Source organism: Camelus bactrianus, chromosome 11, assembly GCF_048773025.1.
Source record: "Camelus bactrianus isolate YW-2024 breed Bactrian camel chromosome 11, ASM4877302v1, whole genome shotgun sequence".
In the NCBI taxonomy this organism is placed as follows: Eukaryota; Metazoa; Chordata; class Mammalia; order Artiodactyla; family Camelidae; genus Camelus; species Camelus bactrianus.
Window position 1 is genome coordinate 78,050,421 of NC_133549.1, and position 23,937 is coordinate 78,074,357.

General features: G+C 35.8%; 1 protein-coding gene and 1 non-coding gene across 4 annotated transcripts in view; one reads left to right on the forward strand and one right to left on the reverse strand.

Moving 5' to 3' along the window:
- Positions 1-2,928: 2,928 nt before the first annotated feature.
- On the forward strand, positions 2,929-3,001 carry TRNAG-ACC (transfer RNA glycine (anticodon ACC)). Its single transcript has one exon. It is a non-coding gene; the product is annotated as a tRNA-Gly (tRNA).
- A 3,288-nt stretch (positions 3,002-6,289) lies between these two features.
- The window catches only part of WAPL (WAPL cohesin release factor), a 66,690-nt gene continuing 49,042 nt past the window's right edge, over positions 6,290-23,937 (reverse strand). For all 3 annotated transcript variants that reach the window (XM_010963075.3, XM_010963074.3, XM_074374330.1), the window contains exons 10-19: positions 20,861-20,972; positions 20,405-20,502; positions 19,318-19,394; positions 16,635-16,810; positions 16,191-16,306; positions 15,642-15,806; positions 13,510-13,717; positions 12,574-12,662; positions 8,963-9,058; positions 6,290-8,630 (exon numbers count right to left, since the gene is read on the reverse strand). In XM_010963075.3, the coding sequence (XP_010961377.2) occupies positions 8,565-8,630; positions 8,963-9,058; positions 12,574-12,662; positions 13,510-13,717; positions 15,642-15,806; positions 16,191-16,306; positions 16,635-16,810; positions 19,318-19,394; positions 20,405-20,502; positions 20,861-20,972 (1,203 nt within the window). In that variant the 3' untranslated portion in view covers positions 6,290-8,564. The remainder of the gene's footprint in view (positions 8,631-8,962; positions 9,059-12,573; positions 12,663-13,509; positions 13,718-15,641; positions 15,807-16,190; positions 16,307-16,634; positions 16,811-19,317; positions 19,395-20,404; positions 20,503-20,860; positions 20,973-23,937) is intronic.

Consider the following 23,937-nt stretch of genomic DNA (forward strand, 5'->3'; position numbering starts at 1 on the left):
ATGTGTTTTAAAGGAATTTGGTAGTTATGAGTGGGATAACCTCCAATTTTCCTTTTCCTAGTTTTCCTATTTTGTTATCAATGTTCTATAGACTTCATCGAGTATTTAAGGGAGTTCCCTCTTTTTCAAAGCTCCAGAAGAATTTGTGTAAGACTAGAATTGTTTATTTCTTGAAAACTGAGTAGAAATAACTTTCAAAAACATGAACTTTATGTTATATGTTATGGAATTTTTTTCTTAATGTTGATTTGATTTTTTAGAAGTTATAAAATTCTTCTGTTTTACATTTTTTTTTTTATTAAAGTATAGTCGATTTACAATGTTAATTTCAGGTGTATAGCAAAGCAATTTAGTTATACATTTACATATACATACATATCTTTTTTTGTTCTTTTCCATTATGGCTCATTACAAGAAATTGAATTAAGTTCCTTGTGTTATACAGTAGGTCCTTGTTGTTTATCTATTTTATATATAGTAATGTGAGTCTGCTAATCCCATACTTCTAATCTATCCCTTCCCCTCTTCTCCCCCCATTACCAGTTTTTCTTTTTCTATGTCCATGAGTCTATTTCTGTTTGTAAATAAAGTTTGTATCTTTTTTTTTCGATTCCACATATATTCATTCCATTTCTTTTTGTGTCAGTTTCACTTAATTTTTCTAGTATTTTGATAACTTCATGTAAGTTATCACTTTCATTGGCACATACTTATTCAAAGTATTCAGTTAATGTCTTTTAAATCTCTGTGCCCCCAGTTAGGTTATTCTTTTCAAAGAACCTATTTTTGACCAATTAAAAAATTTTTTGCCTCTTACCTTCTTTCTACTCATCAAAAGTTTATTCTATTGCTTTTGTTCTATCTTAAAAATGGAGAGTTTGTCTTTTAGAATTTTCAGCCATTCTTTTTTTTTATATATATATTTATAAACACTTCAGGTTAAACATTTATCCTTAGTATTGTTTCGCTACATCTTAGGACTTTGGATATTTTATTTTTGTAATCATTTAGTTCTAATTTTTGAAAAATTTCCATCACAATTTCTCTAACCCATGAGTTATCAAGAAATGTGTTTTAAATTTTCTAAACAACTTAACTTTTCGTTATTTGCTTCTAAATGAGTTTTGAATATTTTCCCCTTAGACTTGTTTTGCCTCTTCTACAAATTTGTATCCACCGATTCGTGTTATATGTATGTTGTTTTATTTGGCTTCTTCCACCAAGCATTGTAAACATGCACTTTGTCCACATCGTTGATTGAAAGAGCAGTTCTTGCCTCTTTATTGCTAAGTGCTATTCTGTTGCATAAATGTGTCACAGCTTGTTTACCCATTGCCTTTTGATGGACATTTGTCTTGTTTCCAGTCTTCGACTATCATTAATAAAATAGATTCGAACATTTTGTCACAAATCTTTCTGTTGAATGTTTTCATTTCTCCTGGACAAAATGGAAATGCTGGGTTGATGAAGGTGTATCTTTAATTTTACAAGCAACTCCCAAAATTTTTCCAAAGTGGGGCTGATTTTACATTCCCACCAGCAACATTACCAAAGTTCCAGTTGCTCATTTGTGCCAACATTAGTGTTGTCATCTGTTGAATTTTGGCTGTTCTGCTGAAGAGACAGTAGTAGTATCTCGTAATTTAAATGTGCATTTCCATGACTACTAATGATGTTGAACACCTTTAAGATGCGTTTATTACCTATTTGTGTATCATCTTTTGTAAAGAAACTATTCAAGATTTTTCCCATTTAAAAACGGGGCCGTTTGCTTTTTACTGAGTTGTAGTTCTTTATTCTGGATTCAAAGCCTTTTGCCAAGCACATGATTTGTGAATATTTTCTCCCCGTCAGAAGCTTGCATTTTCATTTTCTTAATGGTGTCTCTTTATGAAGACATTTTTAATTTTGATAAAATCTATTTTTCAAGGTTGTTGATTTCTGTATCCTGTCAAAAAAAATTCTTGCCGGTCCCCAAATCATGAAGATATTCTTTCATGCTTTCTTCTAAAAGCTTTATAGTTTTAGCTTTTACACTTAGATATGGTCATCTAGAATTAATTTTTGTGTTTGGTATGAGGTCGTTTGTTTTTAAATGGACATCTAGTTTCAGAACTATTTGTTTAAAATACTTTCTTTCTACATTAAATGGTTTTGGTGCCTCTTCCAAAATTCAGTTGGTGATAAATGTGTACACCTGTTTCTGGGCTCTGTCTTTGCTGTATTGATCTGTTTTCTCTTAGGCTAATATCACATGGTTTGGACGACTATAGTTTTGCAGTGAAACTTGAAGTTCAGTAGTGCACATCCTCCACCTTTGTTATTCTTCAAGATTATTCTGACTATATTAAATCCTCTGCATTTCCGTGTGAATTTTAGGTCAGTATGCCAAGTCTACTTTAAAAAAAAAGCATTGACATTGGACATGTCTGCCTTTTTCTGGATATTAGGAGTAAAGCAGCACACATTATATTATTGCACTTGTCATATATGCTCTTTATCTTATTAAGGTGGCTCCCATCTATTTCTAGTTTGCTGAGAGCTGGGGGCCTTTTAAATCACGAACAGGGGTTGCATTTTGTCAAATACTTTTTCTGTATCTAAAGAGATGATCATAGTATTTTAGGCCTTTGTTTTGTTAACATGGTGTATTATCTTGATTTTCAAATGTTGAACCAATTGTGTTCTCCTTTGATAAACCCCACTTGGTTGTGATGTACTATGCTTTCTATATAATAATGGATTTTATTTTCTAATATTTTGTTAAAGCTTTTGCATCCATCTTCATAATTTTGGTCTGTAGTTGTTTTTTTTTTGCTGTTTATTTTTTCCATTGTCTTTAGTATTAGGGATTAATGAGTAAGACTCATACAATGATTTGAGAAGTATTTCCCTTCTCTGCTTTCTCAATAAGTCTATTTAAGTGGGGGAAGGTATAGCTCAGTGGTAGAGCATGTGCTTACCATGCACAAGGTCCTAGGTTCAATCCCCACTACCTCCATTATAATAAATGAGTAAATAAATAAATCTGATTACCTCCCCCAAACAAAAACAAACAATAAATAAAATGTTGGGGGGGAAAAAACGATTGATATTCTTCCTGAAACATATTATGATGCATCAGTGTTTTTCTGGGACGGGACTTTTATCTGTAGGAAGATTTTAAAATATTCCTACAAACGCTTATTTGTTGGGGGGGAGGTAGGTAATTAGGTTTACTGGGGATTGAACCCAGGACCTTGTGCATGCTAGGCATCCACTTCTACCACTGAGCTATACCCTCCCCTACCCTCAACCTGCGTTTCCCATTTCTTGAGTCAGTCTTGGTAAGTTTTGTTTTTCAAGGAATTTGCTCATTTCACTTAAGTTGTAAAACTTACTGGCTTAAGTTATTCGTAATAGTCTGTATCATCCTTTTAAAGGTCTGCAGTATCTCTAGTGATATTCCATCTTTCATTCCTGGCACTGGTAATTTGTGACTTTTTTCTTGATGAGTCTTGCTAAATGTTTATCAATTCTTTTAACTTTCCAAAGAACCAAATTTTAGTTTTGGTAAAATTCCTCAATTGCTTGTCTTTTTAATTATTTTGACTTCTGCTCTTATTTTCTCTCCTTCCACAACTTATTTAAGTTTTATTGCTCATCTTTTTCTAGCTACTTCAGGTAGAAATTAAGATAGTTAATTTTAAGCCTTCTTTCTAAACATTTCAAGCTGAATTTCCTCTAAGCACTGCTTTATTTGCATGTCTCAAATTTTTTATTTGTATTTTCATTGACATTTAATTCAAAATTTTTTTTCTAATTTTTCTAATTTCCTTTATGTTATTTAGAACTGTACTTAATTTTTAAATATTATTTTCTAGATATTCTACTATATTATCTTCTGATATAATTCCTTGCAGTCAAGGCTTCAACCATATGAAATTCACTGAGACTTGTTTTATGACCCATCATGTGGTCTATCTCAGTGAAAGTTTCATGTGCAATTGAAAAATTGTTGAGTGTAGTATCCCATAAATGTCATAAATGATGGTCAAGGTAGTTAATATTGTCATTCAGATCTTATTTTCTTGCTGATTTGTAAAACATACAAATTCCTGAGAGGTGTGAAAACATCAGACTATTACTGTAACTTTGTGGAAAATGAATGTTGCCTGCCATTCCAGTGAACAACAAATGTTGCCCACCATCAAGCCATCAGCCCCTGCACTCCCCTGCACACACTAGGAAGGGGAGTCCAGGATGGATAAAAAGTTACCATTCTGTGCTCTGGATACTGGTCCTAGATAGTTAAGATGCGTTATCTATGGACTAATTTCAGTGAGCACAGACCCTTGCATCTTCCCATACATAGAAAAGCATAAAATCATTAATTTGAAATGTTGTTTTCTGTGATTAGTGGTAATCTTTCAATGTTTGACTACATGTTTTTTTTCAACAAACATATATTCTGGATCCTCCCTTACTTCTTAGGAGTTCCTCAGAGCTCCATGAGAAGCTGTCTCTCAGGATATAGTCCTCAGTAAGGTCCCCAAATAAAACTTAACTCACACCTTTTAGGTTGTATTTTTCTTCAGTGAACACTCCCTTTAATTTCAGTTTTTGCTGTGTATTTGAAAGGTTCTACTGCTGGGTGCAAAGGCAATTGTTATTTCTTACGGATAAAGATTTTTCTCCTTCCTCTGATCATTATGAAATGCTTCTTTTAGACCTGTTACTTGCTTTTTGTCTTAAAAGTCTACTTCATCTGATATTAATCACTCCAATTTTCTTATGATTCTTAACATCTTTTCCAATCCATTTTCTTTGAAATTACTTGTATTTACTGTGTCTTCATTTTTCAGTTCGACCATCTCTGCCATTTCATTGGAGTGTCTGGCTTACTTACTGGTATGTAAGTATCATTAGATTTAGTGAACAAACTTGGCTTTTTCCTGTCTTAGGAGGAAAGCATTTTTTGCCTTTTACTCACATCTGTTTGTTTTCTTTCTCATCAGCTTTCTGTGACTGCTACTCTTTCCCTACTTTTGGTTAATCAAATATTTTTCGGTATTCCGTTTTGATTCCTGTAAGCAGCTTGGGCTGTATCTCTGCATTGTTTTTTACTGGATGCTCTAGGCATTATAACCTGCGTCTTTAACTGGTTACAATCTACTAAGTCTTACACTAGTTTATATTAAGATTTCTGAACCTTGGAACAGTACAGTTCTATTTACCTACCCTCTCTGTTGCACAACTCTGTAAAGCAGGCAGGTCCTTCTAAACTAGGTGGTATACAGATAGCTTTCTATTCTTGCTCCTTAAGCCAGTCCATGGTCTTCGGAGCATTCAAATTGCAAACACAGAAGCTAAGGAAACAGAGGTTTGACCAAAACACTCAACAGTATTTATTCATTTCTTTCTATAAAGACTTTCTATATGAAATTATTTGTGCATCCAGTATCAGATCGCTAACTGACAGTGAATTGTGCAAACCTCTTCTGGTTCTGCCTTCTAATGTAAGGAAAACACTTGTTTGAAATATTTTAATGATCACTTAAGTGTATCCCACGTCCCCCTCCTTTATTAGTCACTACCAAGATATTAACAATACTAGTTTTGGAAACTTTATAGAGATTTGCTGTTGAAGTAACCCAAACCCAAAGTCCTCGGTGATATTAAAAGGTAATATCCCATGTGTTTAAAAAGTCAGTGTTCTACTCTGCTCTTTGTATTTGGATTTCCTGATGGAGTGAAAACAAAACTGCTTGATAAAAGCTACCATTTACCAGGACCTAAGTTTGGAACACTGCTACTGCTTCACAGGCCCTACCTGCACCTTCACAACCCTGAGGTTAAGCACTATCCGCTATTTATTTCTGCTTCAGTAAAAGTTCAGGAATTTGCTCAAAGTCAATAAACCAAACATATTTGAACAAATATTCCAAATGTGTGCATGTGACTTAAGATCTTCCTACGGATGCAGCCTGTGCACTCCTAAATGTGGTTATGCACATACGTGTGTGTGTAAGAGGGGAAAGAAGATGGGCATTCTCTCGACAGGGTCTTTTAATCTAGGTTTATAGTTAAAAGCACTCAGGAGAGGCTGAGGAAGACACTTGAGTAAATGCAGGCAACTTAAAGGCTGACAAGAAGAAAACCAACAAAAATTGGTTTAATTTTTATGTGTGCACTGAAAGTGTGAAATTCACTTAAGTGATACACTGGGCTTCCCATTAATCAGCTTTAACAAGTTCATGAGACTTCTTTCTCCAGAACAGTTCAATAGATTTATGTTAAAGACAACGTGTGTATTGAAAGTAGCAATTTTATTTGAGTTAAAATTATTTACAAAAACCCAAAGACATACTTCATGAAACTGGTACAAACTATTTTTTTTCCTGCCGTTGGCTTTTGCTCCAAAGATCACAGCTGAGAAATACTGTATAAAATAAAAATAGGATTGGATTCAGAAAAGTACTCTACCTTCTAATTTCCAATGGTAGTATTTACAGAAATATTTACAATGGAAAAAAAGGTTACTTTAAAACTTTAGTTAATTTGCAAGTCAGCCTCAAGTACCCTAAAATGCAGAGTTCTCTGAGGGTTAAAAACACACAAATGCACTGCAGTTGGTGAGGTGATTTCTTCCCCACCCCAGCCCCCCCACCAAAATCTGCATCTCTATCAGTGCTTGACAATTAGTTATTATTTAAAAAACAAAACAAAACAAAAAAACTGTTAAACACTGAGGTAAATCAATTCTCAAATGATTACCAGTGTAACAGAAAAAATGTAGTTCGCCCTGATTGTTCTCATCCAAATGTTTTATAATATCCCTTTACCATCTGCCACAAGTCAGTTTTACCCAAAATCTCCTCCTTTTCCTAAATCCAATGATTAATAAATATCAATATATTTTAAAATAATTTAACTAATTCAATTTCATGGATATCATTTACCAAAATGCTTTTAAAGTAGTCTAAGCTAGGTTTTATACTCAGGGCAAATACCACCTCAGTCTTTCCCAAGTTACACTGGCATACTATGCTCTTAAAAGGTGATGGCTGGGGATTGGGGTGGGTAGGAGGAAGAAGAAAACAACTTGACTGGAATCAGTTACTTCCTTATAGATTTCCCAACAATCTGCATTATCAAAAATAGGAAGACAATAGAAGGCAGCCACTGCATTAAAAACATTACAGCTGGCACTGATCCAAGAGCCCCGATTTGTCACTTTATACAAGGAAATAACAAAGTCTAAGTGGGTAAAAATTAGACTTTTAGTTATTTTCCCCAATACACACCAAACTAATATTTTTATGGCTTCAAGTTTTACAAATCCAATGAAGAAACATGATAAAACTACCTTAAAGGTATTTGAAAGTATTAACTGAAATATCTGAAATGCCCGTATTCAGGCTCAATCAATTAAAAAAAAAATGTATAACCAGTGGTCTGAGCAAGAATTAATACAAGAAAAATTTGCCATGTTGTGAAATTAAATATATAAAACGTGTTTTCTGTGTTCCATGACTGTTTTCCAAACAAAACACTGTTCTATGAACTAAGAAAAAAAGGATCTTCTCTAAACCAGCAATTTAAGGCTTTGCATATATGCATTTGATCCTGTCACTCTATAGAAGAATATACACGTTATCTGGAAACATGAATTCCACATTGGTGTTTAGCTTCCTTATATTTATTGTACTGAATATTAGAAAATATAGCTAGAGAGTCCTCCCTTAAAACTTCATCATGTTTCAAGAGCCGCCCCTAGCATTCAGGTCACCTGCTCTCACTCTGTCTGTTTTGCTTCATCCTTTAACAGGGCACATCACCTTACACAACGTTCCTTCAGAGTGTTGTCTGTTTCCTTGCATCTATAGCTACGACTCTTCATGGTATGGTAACATGGTCATGGTCTCCAAGGTGAAAAACAGTTCGACAACCCAAACCAAATCAAGAATAAAAAAATATACTATTAATCCCTTGTGTCTTTGGATTCCATCTAATTTTAAATATAGACAGTAGTTCAGGGAACAACAACAAAAAAATTCACAAAATTATTAAAAGCTTTATTTACGATTGGAATCATTCAACAAAAAAAAGCAAAAGCAAATGAGCCTGAAAAAGGAACTAAGCTGTTGTCTAGAATGTCCTCAAAACATTCAACACCTCAGTAGCTAAGCTGCCTTGGCACCTGGCTGGCATGACAACAGGGGCTCAGCATACACAGCAGTTGCACGAACAGCAGCACAAATGTTCCCCTTACACTTGCCCGGAACAAAGCAAGAGAACAAGGGGAGAGTAGAAATTCTGCCGAAGTAAGTGTATTTAAATACTGCATGGAATTGTTAACAGCCTGAACCTTTTCCCTCATTTTTGATAGTTGCAGATTGATGTAGTAACTGCCATTTAGCAAATGCAGAATGCATGATGAAGAAATCAGGTGGCCTTAAAAATCCAAATATGAATGATACTGATGAATGTTCTTGATATATCTTCAAGGACTTCTTTCGTGACTTTTCTTTGTCTAAGAATAGCTCCAGCATTACCGAGCACCTGAAGCAAAGGTAAAGCAGCTAGCAATGTTCCAAGTATTCAATCACTCTAGAGATAGACTTCTGGCCTGTGGTTCCAACAGCACACTGAAACAGGGAGGGTCAGAGACGGGGGTGGGGGTGGGGCGGAGAGGAAGTAACAGTTAATATTTAACAAATTTTCAAAAGTATTGAACCAAAGCTTAAATTCTTTAGCTTTACTAAACTGAACACTACGAATCAGAACACAGAGATTAAACTGTGGCTCTGATAATACACTATCTGAATATTTGGCCATTAATTCATAATTGTCTTAAAGAAACAGAACACAATTATTAAAAGGGAATCTTTTTTGCTTCTACTCACTATGGCCCTAGTACTTGTATTTCTACTGTCATTAATGTATCATGCTTATATTTAAAACCACAGAAGCTGCTTACGGTAAGATTCATGAAGCTCAGGAATTTTTTGAGCATCTCTGTCATTATTGAAAAGTCCCCTTCTGGAAGATACTCCCGCACAGTGGTCACATTGATCTGAGGAAACAGATCACAGAAACACAGGTCAGGTGGCAGAAAACATAAGCTTGAACCTCGCACTGTGTTGTCAGTTCTGGCAGACATCCTGTATCAAACTTCTACAAGGCCCTTGAACTCCTTGGTTAATATGCAGTTTCCTTTTCCACAGGCCTCAACTCTGTGACGCGTGTGTCATTCCATTCCCTACCCCATCCCATTCTTAGAAAGAAAGGAAAAAGATAAAGCCAGCAAAGCCTACAAAGAAACACTTGTGTGCATATACACTTTCATAAATGCACAGAAAAATGCCTGAAATAACAAAATGCGCTGTTGAATGTGTGTGCAGGGGTGGGCCGGGGGGCGGGGAGTACTGGGAAAGGAGGAGGGAGGAGTGCTGACTTAGATGCACCCAAAGAGCTGCTCAGGAATAGAAAGAAACAGATAAAAGAGGATTCTTCAGGTTCCTATGTAGGCTAGGAATTAACTCCATCTTTCCAAAGGTACCCTAGGACCATCTACGAGAAGGGGAACGCAGGCAGTGCCAGGAGACGAGATTCAGATGTTCCCCATCATTAACAGCAAGAAGCAGCCAAACTATACATAAACCTCTCTGTTACAAGGGAAATACGGCCTGCCTCTAAAAGACTGGTCTATTTCAACATATTTTTAAAATTATTTAAAGGTTCATAAAGAATAGAAGGAAAAGCTCTTCTAAGGAGACTCACCTGTAATAAAAAGCACAAAAGAAAATAAGCTGCCACAATAAGAGGAGGAACAGGGAAGTTTCTGATTTGATTTTTGTTGATGGGGCAGGAGAGGAAAGAGTATATGTCACCCCTCTTGGGAAATATGCAACCAGTCCCCTCTCTCCCTCTTTTTTATTCCTGTCAAGGTCCTTTTGAAATTATAAATAAGCGAATATGGTATGAACAGAACTTCAGAAAAGATCTAATAAAAACATTGCTAACATAACCATGTGCTAAGGTACACGGTAGCAATCACCCGTATTCTAAGTGAACCTTCCTACCAAAAGCCACCACAGGTCCCCGGCTGGGAGGTGGAGCACAAGCTTACTCCTACTGAGTTAACAAGTTTTGCAGCTAAAATACTGAGAGATTTTTACAATCTTTAACTCTCTGTATTTCTAAAATATACTGGAAAGTGGAGAATATTTTGTTAAGAACAATAGCTATGGTCACTGCAGAGGGAAAGGAAAGCCGGATTTAAGAACATCTTTAACCAGTTTCTAGGAAAGGGGCCTGAGACCACAGTGGTGGGAAGAGAGGTGGCTAAGGTGTCTATGAAGACAGCTCAACAGAAGAGCGCACTCCCATCACACAGAATAAATGATTAGATCCTGGGTTCTGAGTGAAAGCCTCTCAATAAGCCAAATTAATCCTTTTCTGTCAACACACTGCAGAATACAACACAATGAGTGGCTGAGGCGTGGGAGAGAGTCATAGCATTTATTTTTAAGCAGCGTGCAGCAGGTACAAAAAGAAAAGGTAGGAAACGGCATGGCCTATTTGGGAAATTTAAAAAGTACCCAAGGGGCCTGACAGATTTAAAATTTGGAGAACGTAGTTTTAAGTTTGGGGTCTTGCAGCAGTAAACAAGTCACCATTCCCTAAATGATGTTAAGTCAAGAAAGACTGGTGAGAGAGAAGCTATGGGATCAGATGTGCTCTTAAGGAAGTCAGCCGTGGCGGCGGCATGCAGGACTTTAGGAACGGGGAGTCACGAGAACGGCAAGAACAGGGAGACCAGAGGAGACTGAGCCCTGCAGGACGTCAGGTGTGCGGGGGGCGATGGGAAATGACAGCAGAGTCTCCCGGGCTCCCAGGCAGGCTGCCCTCACCACAGAGCAGCGCTTACTGCACATAATCACCTGCTTCTCTGTTTCTTTCCCACTTAAGCACTGGGCAAACCAGTTTCCTTTACATTTTGTGGTATCAGCTAGCTTTTTGGGATTAATCATAGTAATTCCCTAAGCAACAAAGACATCTTAGGTTCTATGAATTCACAACACTTCCCACAACCTAAGGACCTTATGATCTCTTTAGGGACAAGAGAGACATGGATGGATAGGAATTCATTAACATAGGAAAGATGGCCCAAAATAAATCACATCTGATAATAACCCAAGTTAATTTCAAGAACCATTATTTAAGGAAAAGCATGACTGAAATTAGGGTGTGTGCAAAATACAATACCCAAAAATCTTTAAATTTAAATAGCATGCCCATCAGGTTTGGGGGGGAGCTACTGAAGGAGCCTCTTGTACCTTCCCTTTGCTTGGCATGTGTTTCTCATTTGCCCTTAAAATCTCTGGATTTTAAGGAAATAAGGAAAAGGGCTGAGCTGAAGAGATTACATACAGGAAGGGGAATAAAGATCTTGCAGGGCCTCCAAAGCCATGATAAGAACTCTGGTCTTGATCCTGAAAGCGCTGGTGCCACCAAGGGCCACAACAAAGTGGGCGAGTGTGCATTTAGATCAGAGCTTGACTACAATATAAATATGGAAGAGATGGACTCTTGTCCATCAGAAAAATACACAGGACTCTAGACAAATGGATACAGGGGGAAAGCAAGGCAATGCAGAAAAGTCAATGAGAAAAATGAAGAAATGTGAGTGGACTGATAGACGCTCTTCAGATCATGGTCTTTACTTCTAATCCTCCAGCCTCAGAAAAGAAAAACTAACCATCCTACTACTATACCATAGACCTCCCTCCACTCTTTCTTGCATCCTGAATGCCCCTGGCTCCTAAGGGGGAAAAACCCTCCCTTTTATTTTAAAATCTGGCTCTTCTACTGGGCATTTCTCTTAAAAAATATCCATATGTTCCCCTTTTTTACAGAGACCATCCCAATAGCCAGAACCTGTCCCCTTCTGTGCTGAGTCAGCCCAAATGTCTAGACACTCACATACTTCTCATAGTTAAATCACGATGATCTACATCTCACATAGTAATCCCTTTCTCCTGGCCAGTGGGTAGATCAAACAAAAGCAAGTGAGCCGATGTTGGCCAAGGTGAGGGGAGGGCTACTTTTTGCAGTGGGTGTGCAGGGGTCCCAGGGATAAGAAACCATTGCTGTTACAAATAAACATACGGGAAGAGGCAACCTTCTTCCACTGGACATTAGTTAAGTAGACAAGACATGTAGCTAGAGTCAGCACAGGGCCATGAAGAGAGCTGGCAAAAAGACGACATGCAGAGGACAGCAGAGTTTAAAGACAGAAATTCTGAGTCTTTGATGCTCTCACTGAGACTGGACTTTTCCACCTCAAGCCAGTTGAGCACAGGTTTTAGACGATGCTCTCTGACTTCAACCAAAGACACAGTGAATCCATTCCTCCATTAACCTGGGAGTTTTCTCATTAAACCCAATTTATTCTTACTTTGAAATGTACCTTCTAAAGTTCACCAAATATGAGGGGGTAAAAAAAGTCCTAAGTTAGGTACTGATATGAAGCGGTCACAATGGAATCCTTTTAAGACACATAAACAGCTCTGAACTCTTACTTACTGGACTCTCTTGGCAGAGACACCCAAGAAGTAGCGCTGTGTATGAGGCCACGATGCAATCCTCCATGTGTTTGCCAGCATGCTGAAGAGCTGAAAATATTTAAGCCAAAAACTGTAACAGTACATTAAAAACACACACACATACACAAAAGCATCCAAGAAACCAACATCTCTGTCAGTCACCTTTCCTTCAAAACTGCTAAACATCAATAAACGGTGCTAGGAAAATGGGATATCCACACAAGTCAACAAAAATAACACAAATGGAAGAGGGACCCAAACCATAAAACCCTTAGAAGAAAACGCAGGACCAAATTTTTGTGATGTTGGGTTAGGAAATGGTTTCTTAGACATGACACCAAAACTGCAAATGATGAAATAAAAAACAGGTAAGTTGGACTTCATCAAACTTAAAGCTTTTGTGTTTCAAATGACATCATCAAAAAAGTGAAGGTAACTCACAGAATTTATCTGCAAATCAGGTATTCAATAAGAGTCAAGTCTCTAGAATATACAGAATTCCTACAACTCAACCAAAAAGAGACAACCCAATTAAAAATACGGGGAAAAGATTTGGAGAACTATTACTGTAATTTATGACAATAGCTCTCAGTTTACAAAGTGAGGCTAATAAAAGAATCCCCAAGTTTCAGAAGTATAAAAACCCTTAGAGGTCATATTATTCAGCTGCTTCGCTTTACAGATAAGTAAAGAAAGAACCAGGAAAGCAAAGCAGACTGTGCCTGCACTGGACACATACCTTCCTCCCTGCTAGGAAGCCTGTGAAGAACTCCTACAAGCACTGAAATAACAAAGCTTGTCCGCACTGGACTAGACAAGCCATAAACATAGCAAGATTGTAACAATATATGAATTAAAAAATGTTTTGGAGGAAAAAGAACACATATTTAGTTTGAATACATCAAAATAAACACACCTTTATTGAGGTCAAGTTCTTCATCGTCTTCCTCCTTCTTCTGTTTCTCTTCTGTACCATCCGTCTTCTCAGTTGACACCCACTGTATTTCTCCACTTGTTTCTTGCCATTCTCCACTCTTATCATGCTGAGTGGTGGGAGCATCTTTGATCAACTCATCTGTTTTACTTTCTGCCAACTGGGCTGCTCTCTCTCGCTCAAGGAAGAGCTGATAAAGATGATTTTTGAAGATCATTAAGAGAGATCACCAACCAGCAACAAATTTAAGGCTCAATTTGCTTTTAAATATCACTAACCCTAAGAAACATGTTGTCTGGTAAAAAGTATCAATAAAAGCCCTTGCTCTTCATCCAACTGAAGGCCAAACCAAAAGTATCAATGTTGTTGAGATTCAATCAAGTAAATTAAGTGTATCTACTAATGATGCAGGCATTCTGATTCTAAGACTGAAAAATCTCAACGCTTCTAATTTGGGTAATACTGATGGAAAATTCAAGCAAAAAATACAAATTAAAAGTTAAAAGAGTTAAAAAAAAATTAAACCCAAGCAGCCTGGATAAATTAACTGGAAGGAAGAAAGGACACTGAATAAAAAACTACGTAATATGGGGAGAAAGCAACATGGCTTCTTTAAAAGGAATTTAAAGAGACAGACAAGAACTAGTAAAAGTAAAAAGCTAGTTCTCAGAGAAAGACCCAGAAATGAATCTCCACTAGAATAACTAATAATGGAAGTACATACCAAAAAGGGAACCCACTAAACCTCCTGCCTTCACTCACTCTAGTTCCCTGTGCTGGTGCAGTGCTGAATGAACAGAAAGCATTTCACGTACTCACTGATACACCTGGGGAAGACCCAGTTACTAATAACAACTACCTGAAAATCACATGACAAGGAGATCTCAGATATATACAAGAGTGGTATACAAACTTTAATACCCTTAAGAAAATAAAATTTAAGCTTTATATGAAGCAGTATTTCTTAAAATTGGTTCCAGGTTCCCTAGGGGTCCTCCCAAATCCTTTCAGGGAGTCTGTGAGCTCAAAACTGCATTCATAAGAATACTAAAAGGTCAACTGACTTCTTTCATTCTCTCACAACTGTATGGTGGAGTTTTCCAGAATCTACATGCTATGTGATTATGTTTCTGCTCCAATGGCTAATAAAATGAGTGCCTGAATTTTACAATTTTCCCAGTTTTGATTTCTAATTTATCAATAGATAAAGCACACATAAACAAAAGTTATTTGGTATCCCCAGTAATTATTATAAAGTATATGTACTTTATAGAAGGTATAAAGTATATAGAATAAAAAAAAAGTCCTGAGATCCAAATGTTTGAAAAGAGAATGATAGGCTCCTAGTTATGACTCAATGATAGGCTCCTAGTTATGACTCTAGTTTCAAAAAGGCCAAAAGAATTAACAGGTTAGCAAAGGCTTTGGAAAAAAATGAAAAGAAAAGAAAAGAGAAAAGAAAAGGTTCATCATCACTTCTGAACATGTGCAAACTGTCACTTAAGGAAATAACAAAGGTAGCTAGGAACTGGCAGAAAAGTATGATACTGGAAAAAGTAACAACAGTCATGAAACAAAAACCCACATACAGTTTCAGGGGGGAGTATAAATCGACAGGAAAGGGAGTATGTGATTGGGGTGGGGCAAGCCGGGGACATCAACTTTAAATATACATACTCTGACACAATTCCTCAGCCAGGAAATTACTCCAGACATATACACTTTGCAAAGTATGCCCCAATATTTAGGTGCACACAGTCCTGGGTACAGATCAGACCAGTAAGTAATGCTGGAGGACTTGAATCAGATGCGATAAAGCTAAAACTTGATCCCTAATTTGTTAATAATCTACTTTTGATTCATAAACAAATATGCCTTATTTCTGCTTTTCGCTAACAATGCCTAAGGAGTGATTACAGTGGTTGAAAACAGTAAGCAGAGTAAGTAATGGTACACATTCTAACCCAGTGTACCTCTCATGACCCAGGGAGAGAGTCAGAGGAAGAGGAAGAGGAGGGGAGGGAAGGTAGGAGGGAGAGAAGGTAACACCTGATAAAGGAATTGGACAGATGTAAAAACTGAAGGTGTCAGTGTGTTTTTAAGTTGCTGCTTACCTGCACTAAAGCCTGAACTGCATGGACTTGTCCAGCCATCCTTAAACTGTCTTCTCCCTCTCCACTACAGAAGGAAGAATCAAAAGAACACGATGTTTCCATGTTGACAAGACAGTGCCGATTCCGAGCACTGTACTCGACTAGATTTATCAGTAGACCTAAACCCTACAAAAGGTAAAATATGCATGTTATCACAGGCGAGAATTAAAAGCAAATGAACACAATATACAACTTTTATTGACAGCTAGAAAACTAATCAGTGTTCTATCATCTACAAAATGGTTAAAAACCAATATAAAATGATAAGTAATGCTCTTCCAAAGAATGATTTCACCACTTTTAAAAATCACCACTTTCAGTCCTTATACTCCTTATTTTTACACGTGGCCCTTCATGGCTCCCTTCTGTACTGTAAGAGGTATGTTCATAGGGAATCAACTGAAACCCACAATATATTGAACAACTGGTTCTTAAATCCAAAACTAAGATGAAGTTTTTTTCATCTTAATAGATCAAGCATTCATTTCTGAAATAGTCATTTTGACTCACCAGCACTCGAATATCAAATCTCTGCTCCTGAGGTAGGTACTTTGGAACCTGAAGCACACAGTTCATCGCTGTGCCAATCAAGCCATCCTGCTCTCCTGTTTTGGTGCTGCCCCATTCTGAAACAGGGAATGGGAAGAGGATAAAGGTTGCTATTTTCTTTTATGACACTAACAATACTTATTAATACTAATATTAGAAATTAAAAATGCATAGCTATTCCTTTATTCAGATACACTGCTGACTACAATGTTTCTGAGCCAAGCTACCAGGCTGGTTCTAAAAACATCTACTCCTAACAGCAGTTAAATCTACACATGAGCAAGTGAATGACACAATGGCAATTTAAAAATGACTACGTTAAGAAAAGAAGAAACAAGGGGAGTAACTTATTTTTACATGTAATACAATCTTTCAGTGAGAATATATGTGGAAAATATGACTTACCATTATCATTAGTTAAATTGAGCAGCACCCCAATGATGGCCCTCATGCAGTCTTCCACCGCTTTGCCCACGTGGTTAGTGATATTCTGGTGAGGCAGAGGCTGACTGTCAGGTAAGCATATACTGTTCTCAGCACGGTTATACTGCTTAATTAATTCTTCACAATGTTGTAATGCTCTTAAGAGAAAACAAAACATAGACTATTATGTTCAGTAAACAGTTACACTAAGAATGTCTACTTACCTGGACCTGACTGTTTTAATTTTGTCATAAATGCTACCAAATTAATTTTCTTCTATTTCAGAACTTATAATGTATTACCTATTCTATCATGTACCAAGCATGTCTGATAATCATGCTAGGTGCTAAGTTTTTGCTTTATTTTGGGAAAACTTGATAATATAAATTTTTCTAAGCAAAGTTAAAATTATAAACTCAATGCAGAAGTTTATAACTATACTACCCACAGCTGTGCCCCATTTTACCAATCTCTCCAGCGTAACAACCTACCACAGCCCATCCCCAAACAAGTCAAACCTTTGAAAGCTAACACTGGGCACTTCCGAATTTCATTTAGATGTTTTTTGTATTTCAAATGTAAGCTCTTAGCTTAGGTAGAGAATATTATTTATAACAATATTGCATAATAACCTTGTATAGATAAATATTAAATACTTCATAAACCTTAGAACAAATCATAGTTTTTAATGGAGGTACTTGGGATTGAACCCAGGACCTTGTTCATGCTAAGCATGTGCTCTACATTGAGCTATAAACAACCCCCCCAATCATATTCTTTAACATGAGGTCATTTAACTGAAATGTCTCCAGGCAGTCATACAAGGGTATCAACTATATCCAAGGATTCTCAAGATGCTACCCAAAATAACAAGGAAATGTGATCTTTAAGTGGGCCTAGTATTTCTGAAGACTCTTTAAATCGCCAAGTCCATTAATTTAAAAAAGTCTATGATAGATGAAGTAAGCTAACTCTGTTGGCTGTTTTCATGTATCATATACCACACAAAACCATTATAGAAAACTGTCCTATAAAGAAAACCGCTCTCCAGCTGCTCCTTAAAACATACTCTGTGGTTAGGAAGGGGTTCCTTGTGTCTAACATAAAATAATTTGTTCTTTAGATGACTGGGGATGTTCACCAGAATTACCATGCTGTTACTGTTAACTGCCTGAAGTAGTACTGAGCTAATAAATCTGCCGGGAGGTGAGCTGGGAACAGCAGGAGTGTATGTAACTGTTCAACATGCTATCCCTGCACTTATCAGGGTTCTGCTGAAAATTTCAAAAAGCCAGATGAGTGGTCTTTCACAAACAGCCAATTCTGACCTCTACTGCCACTTCTAAGACATCTGATGCAAAGTTCCTAATCACAAAGGTTCCTAACCGCCTCCTTTTAGAAGTCATGTGTCAGGGGTCATGAAGTAAACAAGAGACATTTTCAAAATAAGAAACATACTTTAACTTGCAATAGTACTCTTTGGTAAAGGAGGGTAAACATGGTAACAAAACAACCAGAACATGCCTTAAAGGTACTAACCGTGATACAAAATTTACAAATATAAGACAAAAGAGAGATGACAGGGGATCCTACAGATTAAAAACAAATCTATTAGTAACTAGAGACTATTAGAAATTTGAGACTATTGGAAATTTGAATACTGACTGGACTTATGACAGTATTAAGCAAGTAATAATTTATAAGGTATGAAAATGGTACTATGGTTATATTTTTTTAAGAGTCCTCTTTTAGAGATTATATACTCAGGTATCTATGGATGAAATGATTTGAAATACATAATTTGCTTCAAAATAATATAGAAAAGGGAATGGATAGGGTAATACATGGAAACAGGACTGGCCATGACAGCTGACTATTCAAGCTAAATGAGGTGTACAACAGGGGTTATGATGCTACTGTCTACTTTTATCTCTGAAATTCTTTAAACTTGAGTCAGGTTGTAGTGGGCCTTTGATACTACACTAAGGATGCTGGATGTACATCCAAAGACACTAAGGCATCACACACATTTGGAGTTTGGGATTATTTTTATAAACAGAGATCTGTGGAAGGTTAACCCCCTGCGGTACTGGTATTATACTGGACTGATTAGAAACCAGAGAACCAGGGCAGCCATATCAAGAACTGGGATAGAGATATTAGGAAGAAGCTGCTATAATGAGCTAGAACCAGGGCTGGTGACATACTTGGCAACTTTACATGCTCTGAGGAGGATGAAATAATGCCATTCACAGCAACAAGGATGGACCTAGAGATTATCATATAAAGTGAAGGAAGCCAGAAAGAGAAAGACAAATACCATGATACCACTTGTATGTGGAATCTAAAAAGATGACACTAACTTATTTACAAAACAAAAATTACTTACAGAAACTAACAGACACAAAAAACAAACTTATGGTTACCAAAGGGGGAAGGGGAAGTGGGAGTCATAATTAGAGGAGTTTGGGATTATCAGATACAAACTACTATATACAAAATCGATACACAATTATATAGCACAGGGAACTATATTCCATAGCTTGTAATAACCTATAATAAAAAAGAACCTGTCTATAACTGAATTACAACACTGTATACTAAAAACACAACACCGCACATCAATTTGAAAGGAAAAAAAGTATGACATTTCAGAACAACTTACTTAGCTGATGAAACAATGAGTTGTGAATCTTTATATGCTATCAAGTAGCTCTGATTCTCTGGATTATGCACTGTTACCTAAAAGGAGAAATTTTGAAATTTTGTGGCAATCCATAACATTCATTCATTCATTCACACACAACACACAGTGCTCTGAAGGACATAAAGATGAGGATGGATGATCAGCCCTTGTCATCTAAGGGAAAAACAATCCACGTGTTCTAAATTGAAAATAATACAGCTATTGCTTTACTACAAAATTAAAACATCACTGTTATAACTGCTTGTTCATAATTAATATATTCTGTACTATACATTCATGGTAATGAATTACCAAGCACTTTAAAGGTCAGAAAAGAAAAATCACTAATAAATAAATAAACTAATATTTTAAAGGTCTTAAAGTAGATTCATCTAGAATTTTTAAAAATTGTCTGTTTATCAAAAGTACCTGAAGCACTCTAGAAGAGCCAAGGAACAATTTCCATTTCATCTATGCCAGGAACTTTTCATTCACACTAGATCATTTTCCCATAGATGTTTCAAAAGGTAGTACCCACTAATCCAATCTGGCCAACACACAGTTTGTGCATCTTGAAATTCACTGGCAGCATAAATTCTAACCTACTCTGAACTGGGTTGTCATTCAGAAAAGTCAAAGAATAAATATACTTATGGCACATGGTTCAGAAGTACTCTTCAGAGCCAAATATTATAAGTTGTGATTATAAACATGACTCAAACAATAGCAAAAATCAAGAAAATTTTTATTAAAAAATAAAAGAAAAAAATACGATTGCATTTAACTATTATTTTCCACAAACAATATGTTTAAGCAGAATTCCACATTAAGGAAAGAACAATAACATTTGGCAACAGAAACAAACTTGACGTGCATGGTTTCATATGGAGCAACGAACAAAAAACTTAACACTGCTCACTTCACTTGTTCTTTAACATTGGTGCTCAAAGAACACATTACAATTTCAATTTGGATTCACAAAAGTAAAACTCTAGGGATATTTAACATAAAACTATGACAGTCTCACACACAGTCATACTTTCTCCAAATATTTGTTCATACTTACACTTTCTAAAACTCGTAAACATCTCTCTGCTCCCCATAACGAGGCCACTAGCTTCTCTTCATCTTCATCTCTACTTAAATGATCCACACATTCTTTCACTGGGAGGAAAGAAATGGATATACATTAGCATGTCTCATCACTTCAATACTTATCCCCTTAACTAGTATTTAAAAGCCATCTGTACACATGCTATGAATATGCTAGAGCTTCTCTGAATACTGTTTATTCTAAGTTTTATTCTGTGGGACGTGAAAATGTAAGAGACTGTAATTTATTGTTTTTTTAAATTTCCACAACTCCCCCATATCAGCATTAATGGCCTTTCCTTTTAAAAGATTTTCAAGATGCTACTAAAAACAGATCTTTTCAAACTGATGTAATTATTCTTTGAAGTATGTGAATTTTCTTCAGGCTTTAAATAATATATTAAAATGTTTTATTGCATGTATATCATACCTTTATCTACAATATGATCCAGACCACCCAAAAGCCGGAGTTCTTCTTTAAACCAGTCTCCTGCTCGTTTGGAAGTAAGGGACAGTAACGTCTCCATAGCTAAATGTCCAGTCTGAAAACCAGAAGCACCGTTAATGAATCCTGACTCAACAATAATTCTGAAGCAACACTTCTAGAGACTTTTATTAAAAAAAAAAAAAAAAAAAGTTTACTTCATGCTACCAGCCCATAGTATTTTTATAACAAATGCCTTTTCATGTAAAGCTAAACTAATTTGAATTGGTATCAGAAACGTCTTAAACTGAAGAAATGTTTTTTTTACCATTGGCTTATTTCAGCGAAAATCCATTATTTAAAGTAGTCTATCATTTGCCAGTTCAATAAAGCATACACTAGTACTGTTACTTCTACCATATAGAGGCTCGGGGGTGAGACTGCTAAACCAAAGGGTACATGTATTACAACTATAGATCAATGTATTGAATTAACTTACCACAAAGGTTGTAACAAGTAACACTGCACAAACTGGGTATGGGTGTGTCTAAACTTTTGCCTGATGGTAAAAAACTGGTATATTATTTCTTTGCTTTGTACTTTCTAACTATTTTGAAAATGAGCCTGTCCTCATGTATTTATCAGTTAACTATTTCTTCCACTGGGAGTCCCCTGTCAAATATTCTTTCCTTATTTTCCCGCAAAGTTTCTTGTCTTTTTCATATTGTTCTAATATATTTTCTTACCTATTCTGAATAAAAGTCCTTTGTTACATTTAGGGTTTCAAATTCACCAGTTTTACACTTTACACTGCAGCGTTAGCAGCTTGGATACACATCATGTGGCCAACATGACAGTGTTACACACAAATAATGATTTAGGACCACCACTAGAGGGAGCACAGAGCAGTCAGAGCCATATTTATAAACCAGTCAGCTTTTTATTTTTCTTTTCCTTTAATTTTTCTTTTTCTTTTTTGTATTTCTTTTTAAAAAAAACTCATAGCCATCCTCTGAATAAAGGGCAACCTAGTTCCTGCTGCAATAAACTTTAGTCTAACAAAAGAAATGCTTTAATTAGCAAAGCTGAAAACACGTGATTTTCTTCCCAAAGCATCTTTCCTTTGAAAGATGCAAGTTTACATTAAGTCTTCCTGACCTATTTGAAACTGAATATACATTAGATATTTAGAAATGCAAAAAAAAAAAAAAAAAGATCTTATCAGCAAAAATCTTAGTATTATTAGATTTAGAAGAGATCTAAAGACTTTATTTTATTCTTTATAAAAAAAAAAGCAAGGCTGATGTCCAAGGTGATAAATATAAAACTAGAATTCAATACTCCAAAAACATTAAATTTTGCCCAGTTCTCATTCTAGGGCCCTGAAAGAGTAATGTAATGGGATCAGTTCAGGTAAGTCAGCTCATGAGTCACAGTAGTGAAGCTGAAGACTAATAAGGCTTTCTTCATTTAGAAAAGAGAGTAATAGTAATTTGGGGTTAATATAGCAAAGATTCACAAGGTTTTATGCAAAAAGGGGACTTTATTTTTTTTCTATAGGCATAAAAAGGACTGTTTGTTATATTCAGTACACTATACAAGCTAGTATTTAAAAGCAGCATACAATTCAAACACTTTATTTGAAAATGGAATAGTCTTCAAAAAGTTAAAGCACAACCCAATCATTAATAAGAATACTGCTCAGCAATGGTGAGCTCTGTTATCTGAATTATACTTATTGTTTTAACATTATATTAATATTTTGAATTATCTTTCCACGGCACATCGGGAGTAGCAACGTATTTCAAAGAAGAGGTCGAACAGTTAATGAAACAAACCAAACTTATGTGTAGGAGATAGTCACTATATAAAGCAATGTCTATTGTAAGATTTAAAACACACATAAAATTCAAGAACTTCAACTTTTTAGGATGTAAAAAGAGGCATCCTAATATTAGCAACTGTGTTTGGTTTTAATCATGTGGTTAACTCTTTAACACAATATAAGAAAGTTACAATGATATTTACCATCCTAATAAATTCAACAAATGATGGAGAAAATTCAAGGAGTATGTTTATCAACATGTTATTTAAGAGAAAATGCCTGGAAAGAATTGAAATGTACAACAGTATGGGAGACAAAATAGTAACAAAGGTATGTTTATTCAATCATGCAGCAAATAAAAATTATAGGCTCAAATTTCTACCATTAAAAATTAGTGTATGTAAAATGTTAAAAGTAAATAACTTTTACTTTTAAAAGTAAAGTATGTTTTTAAAATAGCATACAGAGAGTTTGGTGAGGTAGAAGGATTGCTTATCTACAATCTTATCTCTTTTCTAATTTTAGTAATTTAAAGTACTGAGTACATGTCAAATTTGTATCCTGCCTTTTAATGGTAACTCATTTTCCCTCTCAAACCCCACTCTACCTGAATCTATTCCCTACCCTAGCTTAACTAAACACAGCAATATCCCTAAGTCATATGTGGCTAACACGAAGCATTCTGCAATTTCTGAGGCAAACGCTGCAGTCCTCAGTTTTGTGGGTAGTAGAAAAATGAATGCTTATATATAATTCAAATGTTGGAAATACCTGAAAGTTGGGTATATATATATATTTTTAATGACCTACTACTGGCCTACTAATCTTCAGGACAAGTTTTTAAAAAGCCAGAAGAAAGTAGAACTAAAATCAACCAAAAGCAACACAATCATCTTGAACTTGGGGAGTTGCACTGAGCCTAATGGTAGCTACAGCCATGACTCCCAGTATAAGACACATTACTCCAGAAAAGGGCTGATGCCTAGGAATCTTCCTTCTGAGTCTTGATCTCTTGCAGCAGTTAATCAGACATCATGCAATAACTCTGAAATAAATTAATGCTCATTGAAAATGCTTCTGAAAATCTTTTGAGTCTTTACTACTGAAATCTACAAAGAGTTAAGAATTCAAATTCCTACTAGCCTCAATGTAGTTACATTAAAAACAAGCAAACAAACAAAAAGGAAAAGGATTAAGCAAAATGCAATGAAAAAAAGTTACCAGGAAAAAAAAAAATCTAAATACCCATAGGCCATTT